This window comes from Doryrhamphus excisus, chromosome 16 (genome assembly GCF_030265055.1).
Source record: "Doryrhamphus excisus isolate RoL2022-K1 chromosome 16, RoL_Dexc_1.0, whole genome shotgun sequence".
NCBI lineage: Eukaryota > Metazoa > Chordata > Actinopteri > Syngnathiformes > Syngnathidae > Doryrhamphus > Doryrhamphus excisus.
The window spans coordinates 382,150-388,941 of NC_080481.1; the positions used below are offsets into that span (position 1 = coordinate 382,150).

At 42.9% G+C, this 6,792-nt stretch overlaps 1 protein-coding gene across 1 annotated transcript; it reads right to left on the minus strand.

Moving 5' to 3' along the window:
* Positions 1 to 1,728: 1,728 nt before the first annotated feature.
* On the minus strand, positions 1,729 to 5,723 carry lig4 (ligase IV, DNA, ATP-dependent). The gene is made up of 3 exons (XM_058051119.1): positions 5,625 to 5,723; positions 2,861 to 4,926; positions 1,729 to 2,793 (listed from the first exon to the last, which is right to left on the minus strand). Exons 2-3 carry the CDS (start codon positions 4,918 to 4,920, stop codon positions 2,157 to 2,159), a joined length of 2,697 nt encoding a protein of 898 aa, XP_057907102.1. The 5' UTR covers positions 4,921 to 4,926; positions 5,625 to 5,723; the 3' UTR covers positions 1,729 to 2,156.
* Between the last annotated feature and the right edge of the window lie 1,069 nt (positions 5,724 to 6,792).

The window sequence follows — 6,792 nt, forward strand, 5'->3', positions numbered from 1 at the left end:
TAGGAAGGCGTAAGACGACGCGCGATAAGGATGGACATTTCCTGTTGTGCTCTACAAAATAAAAGTCGAGCGTTGCTCTCCGACTCGGGCGTTCACGATTTTCCAAAGAGGACTGAACACGAAAAAGGGGCCTTTTGACTTTTGACGTTTTGACGTTCTTCACCTTCTGTTTATTAAACATGCTGAAACCGATATAAGTAAGTGGTATGTTCGGTATGGGAGATGAAACATATCTAGCATCTCACGTATTACAGGTGTGATACTTGGCTCATATCTTGTATAACAATGAACAATTGCAACCTTTTGTCTTAAATGTTAAATGTCTTGCATGTGTCGCTAACCTTTTTCTTTGTCTTTCTTGGCTGTGTTTGGTCCTCTCTGCTCCTCGACATATAAGCAATCGTTGCCAATTGGGTTGTGCTTTACACTGAAAAGCCATCCCTTCGTATCCGGTTTGATGTTACACACTCTTGACAAAACATCTCCTGCTCTGACGTTATGACGCGCACCGCAGTCGCCGCATCCCTCGCCTCCTCGGTGAGTCGAGTCCAACTAAGTCAGACACGATGTACTAGGAATGTATGTTTGTACATTTCAAGTTGCAAATATGGCTCTTTCTGGAGGGGACATTGGAAATGATACTTAAAATAAGTATTGGCTGTACTGATGACTCTGAGTGAAGACAACTCACATTTATTAGTTTTACTCACATTTACATGTTTATTACCGGTTTTGGGAGGGCGAGACACTGTAAACCCAAATTAGTCATCTTTACTAAATTGATTACTAAATTTTACAAAACCAAAAACTAAACAAATCAAGTTGTTAAAACTCATGTTCATGAGTATTGAACTTCACCATTACTCATGTATATCACAACGATATAAAACAATAGAAAATTTAAATTCAGCTGTATTTTTTTGTATAATAAAAACCCACAGACCTTAAGCCATATCATGAAGTACACTTAGCCCCCATTTTGTAAAGCCCATGTATTTATTGGTAACAAACTGGCTAACTTTTCTAATGGGATGTCACCATCGACACATATTGCTACTAAATCTTCAACAAAGTCTAATGCCTGTGCTTGTGATGAAGGAAGATGTAGTCACCCATGCAATTGCAACTGCAGATGGAAGATATTTTTTTATGACACTTGTTTTGTTTAGGCAGACGTGGGGCAAACGGTGCTCTTATTTTGAAGGACGGTCACGGGAGTATGTTCCGTGTGCAAAATAAATATGCTTCTTGTATTTTTTCCACTCAGAAACTGCACATTGTGTGGTGCAGTGTAAAACTTCCCTTACATTAAAGTCGTAAACACAACCTGGTGTGTCGTACACACAACCTCACAAGCTAACACTGCTAACTTCCATTCACGCTCTGGAAGAGGAGATTCAGCCAACTTTCACCAGCGTTTATCTCCACTTCAACCTGTGTAGGTCAGGAGGGGATTGGTCAGTGTTTAGAATGATTTGTTCATCATAATGTTTATAAGTCATTTTCTTCTCATTGGATCTATGCCGGTTTACCAGTACATCAAATATATGGCCCAACCCTATTGCATACAATGACATTCATTCATTTCCTTATCCTCACGAGGGTCACGGGGGTGCCGGAGCCTATCCCAGCTGACTTCAGACGAGAGGCGGGGTACACCCTGGACTGGTGGCCAGCCAATCACAGGGCACATATAGACAAACAACCATTCATATAAGGATATTGAACTGGAGGTACACAATGCAACATTTATTTCTATAATGGCATTGGTAGTACATTTGATATGCCGTCATCTAAATCATCATCATGACGGACTTGTTATTAATTCAACTCATCACCCTGAGAAATTAGCTTAAATATATATTGTGTGGGATTTTCCATCCATGTACATTTTACATCAAATACTGTAACCTTGAGCCTGGTTATTTTTAAATATTTAAAAATCTGTAAGTAGATTATATATAGTTATGAATACAATAGAGTAAGATTACCGTGTCAGACCGTGTGTGACATAATTATTCTAGCTGACTGGACAATAAACTGCAGAAGTGCTGGAAGTTGAGGCAGACCAGAAGGGGTTTAGGGTTTGGGTTAGGGTTTGGGTTAGGGTTTGGGTTAGGTACATACTGTACGCCTCACCAAGCCATAAACCTCACTCAAACTAAATAGTCATTGTCGTTTATCAGGTGTCCTCTTTTTATCGAATCCGTCACCCAGGAGTCTCTGACAATTTTAAACTTCTTCCTAAAGCTGCGCCTAGAGCTCCTCAAATCCACAAGCCTGGTTTCCTCTGTAATAACAACATGCGACACCCCTTCCTCCAACTTCTGCACAACGGTGCCTCCATGATAGCGGAACTCCAGGGCCCGGATATCCAAAATGGCACAATTTCTATCCATATAAGCTGTGAAAGGTCTGAACATACTGGTAGGAAGGTCATCCCAGCCGTATCGCTCTTCTATCTGGCAGGCATTCACTGCCGTCGAGGTGTCCTTCCTTCCTATGCGCCCGAACACCTCCCGAAGTTGCTGTTCATCCGTGTCTACGAAGTAACTGTCACCATGTCTGTCATACTCCTTGGTGAAGTTCTCCTTGGTGGACGGCGACATGTGGATCATGTGGCGTGGTTGCCATGGAACCACTTTCTTCAGCTCCAGGCACTCCAGCAGCCAGGAAGCCCATACAACATCTTGCTGGTTGGACAAAATCAAGTTTTTCACACGCATGTTCTCCAAGCCGGCAATTACACAGTAGGTGTCTCGCCCGGGGTTCTGGACAACAATACCACCACATCTGAAACAAATATAACACAGAGGTTACCAACTGGCCAAACTGGATAGTCACTTTAATCACGCTCCACCTGGCCACGCCCTTCTCCAGCTCGGCCTTGGGGTGATCCTCTGTCCCGTTGAGTACGCAGAACTCAACATCCTGAAACATGTCTGTCTCCTTGGTGACCCCGGAGAGATCCTGGGGCTTAAAGTGGTCTATTACCTTCTTGATTTGGGCAGGTAGTTTACGCTTTTTTTTGTGTGGTTCTTCTGCGGTGTCAATTCGAAGGTGCCGTGAGGCCAGTTTGCCCGATGCTTTGTTATGGAAATGCTCCAGTTCTGCTAGGGTCATGCACTGGTACCACTCCTTGTCATCACGGATCTTTTCTATCCTCGGGAAGCGCAGGGTGCAGTTGGTTTTATACATGTCGCTTCGGACTATCTCAGCCGCCTTGACTTGCAGGATCACGGAGTTGCATGGATCAAGGTAGACCTCGGGCTTCTCAGTTGCACAAAGGATGTTGGATGGTGGGTCAGTTTTTCGGTAGACTCTCCAGTGCTTGGCAAGCTTCAAGCCAAGGTCATACAGCTCTTTCATTGTGTAGCCAGAGCCAACGCGGCAGAGCGTATGAAAAACAGACGGTTTCTCACCAGGCTTTGGTGGTTCTGCAACAGCACAAAGGAAATGGGACATCATACCGCCCCGCCTTCCTTTACCCCAATAGCCGCCGACAATTATAAGATCAAGTTCATCCATCAAGCCATCCACATATTCTGGCTTGATTTTCAGCCAACCCTCTCCGCGTTTGTCCGGTTTGTAAACGGATAAAGGGTCCTTTACCATGATTCCCTCTTCTCGGTTGTCTATGGCGTCGTTAAGGGAACTGACCACCTCCTGCATGGTACTGGCTTCGGTTTTGAGCACCAGTTGGATCCGGCCAGGAACTGGAGAAAAAACGGTCTGCAGGATCTCATAGCGTTTCTCCAGCATTTCATTTCCAAGCTTTTGGTCGTTGACTAAAAGCACGTCAAACACGCAGTAGCAAGTCTGCAACTCGGAATCTTCCATCAGTCTCTTGATGTCAAACTTGCTGCCTTTCTGCATGAATGTCTTTGTGGTTGGGTTGTAAGCCATCATCTCCCCATCCAGGATGCAACTGACAACGTGGCTTTTAAAAACATTGTGGATGTATGGTGTCAGGGAGCCCTCTAAAGGTGAGCCACCAAACTGCTGTGTATACTCAAAGGCATTCCGACTAAAGTACTTGTACACATCGCCATCTTTATGCAGTTGTATTCGCTCGCCGTCCAGCTTGGTTTCAATGTAAAAAGGGCTGTTTCCCATCTGCTTCTCCACATTGCGGATGTTGGCCACGGCTGCCAACATGGGCTTGAAGGCAGAGAAAAGTCCGATGGAAACCTCGCTTAAAGACACGGAGGGGCTGTGGAGCTGCTGGCACACCTTGCTCAGGTCTGTGGTCACATTGTAGAGCTCCGAAGCATCTGGGTGAAAGACCTGAAGGACCGTTTCCTTGCTGATCCCGAGCTTCATGTCCTTCAGAATCATTCTGATGAGCCATTTTTGCTCAAGAGCAGAGCTCTGCTGGATGAGGTGTAGCAAGCTCTTTTTCACAAGATCTTTCTTCTTGCTAGCGTTGTTGATGGCGACTGAATCCAAAAAGTCATTAACTTCTTTAACGCTGAGCTTTCCCTGGCTGGTGCAGCGTTTCTTTAGCACAAAGTATGCCATGCTAGCAAAGTCTCCTGACTCCCCTTGGGAGGTGGTGGGTGCGCGGTAGTTTAACAGTTTATTAGCTTCTGGGCCATTCTTTGGGAGGCACAATACATCAATAAAAAGTTTGGCTAACATGCTTTCCTTGATTCCGTATGCCATTCTCTCTCGTTCAAAAGAAGGAACGATGAGACGCATCGCTGGGTAGAAAGAATCTGTTGTTTTGGGGTTGTCCTTATGTAGGGCATGATGGAACGTCCTCCATGACTCAATGAAATCCCGGAGGATTTTAGACTTTTCTGGTCGAAGTTTTAACTTCTGGATTTTTTCTAAAGTATTACATAGGTGCTGGAAGGGAACTTGAGCAGCGACAGCAGATGAATGATCAGATGCATCGCTTTTGGAAGATCCCTCCATTTTTATCTGAATCAAAAAGGAAAAAAAACAGTCAGTCAACAAACTGAAACGCCTGGTGCTGTGCGTCTTTACAGCCAGGTGGGGCCGCTGTTCTGCCATTGGCAGCTTTTTTCATTACAGTGTATTTTAAAAGGTAAAACTGCATTACAGCTATGCTATACACGGTCTGTTGTGATGTTTTACTGTATCAGATGGTCCTAAAAAAATGGGTATGTCCTGATCATTTTTAGCTTCCGGTACGCTAATTTTTCATCCCCCATCTGGCAACACTGCATGGGCATGTTACAGCACGTCCCACACAACAAATAAAGCTGAATTTTGATCTAGCCTTCAAACTTAACAATAACAATGTACCCAGTAATGTTGCCAGCAAATGTACTGTTTCACTTGTCCGTCCAGCTATCTAGTCAGCCTTTAAAATAAAAGTATGTTGTCATTGGGAATTCGTGCTAACCCGTAGCTGGTGGGTTACTTTGGCAACAATAACAATATAACAATATAACTTTTACAATCAAACTGGACAGTACGTTCACATCAATATTTAACTAAGATAAGAAAAAACTAAGGTATTACCTACGCGATCTTTTAAAACTGCTACCGGTTAGGTTATTTACTACACAAGTTAAGAATAGCCTGTAGTTATGTCCACAGATTCAGGAATAATGTCTGTTGAATAGCTGATTATTATCAGTTTGTAAAGTTACCTTAGTACTTTTATGTATGATCCAGCTGGAGGCGCCGAGCCTTTCTGAACACTTCCTAGTTGCTACGTAACGTGCCTCGTTTAAAAATCTTCCCCTGGAAACAAGAACGGAACCAATGTGAGCAAAGAGTGCACCTATTGAAAATATGGGGAATAGCGGAAAAATACTATTTTTATACATATAAAAAATAACTACACATTTGTCAACTCTGTTAATATATTAGCCACAAAAGGGCGTTGCTTTAAAATACCAGTTTAATACCCCTACATGGTCTTATATTATGTACTGTCTGGGAACTTTTATGTAATAATCTTCTCATAGATAAAAATTTAAACACATCACACATTTCCAATTAGTAGAGGAGAAAATTACGTGTATTATTATGCTGTTGCTAATTTAAGTTATAGCTAACATTAGCAAACATGGCATTTTGGGGCAACATGTCTCAGTGATTTTGATGTAAGTTGCCAAGTTACAAATAGGTTATACATACACACAGAAAGTCTGCTTATTTGTGGTTGTGATAGTAATATAGTATTTTTTAATCAATCAAATTTTATTTGTAGAGCACTTTTCATACATGAAATGTATGAAAAAACCCCACACACATACACACACTCACCCAAAGACAGCTGGGATAGGCTCCCGCGACCCTAAGCAGTACAGAAAATGGATGGATGGAAGTTAAGACGTGAAGGAGGCACTATAGGAGGCCCTTTAGGTGCTTGTGTCTTGTTTGTGCTGAGCCATTCAGCAGGTCCAGACCTCCAATGGGTCCATTAAGAGTTCATGAATGTTTGACACAGTTGTAATAATAATCTTATTGCAGGCAGCGTGGTGGGTGAGTGGTTAGAATGTTGGCCTCAGGAGCTTGGGAGATCTCGGTTTGATTCTCTGTGTGGAGTTTGCATGTTCTCCCCGTGCATGCGTGGGTTTTCTCCCACATTCCAAAAACATGCTAGGTTAATTGTAGTTAGAGCATAGAAAACCTGGTTATGACTTTCTAAATACAATTCTTTACCATTATTAGAGCCCTCTAGTCATGAAATAACACCCCCATAGTCACCTTTACACTCCTGTTAGCCAATGTAGGTCATATAATCAGAGGAAATAAGCCATTTAGGACGTAAATAAGACTCGTGTGTTTCATGTGTTTCAATAAATGTCT

Coding starts and splice junctions, on each gene's coding strand:
- lig4 (XM_058051119.1), bottom strand. CDS start 4,920: ATGGAGGGATCTTCCAAAAGCGATGCATCTGATCATTCATCTGCTGTC. Junction 2,794..2,860: donor CTGGAGAAGGGCGTGGCCAG/GTGGAGCGTGAT, acceptor TATTTGTTTCAG/ATGTGGTGGTATTGTTGTCC.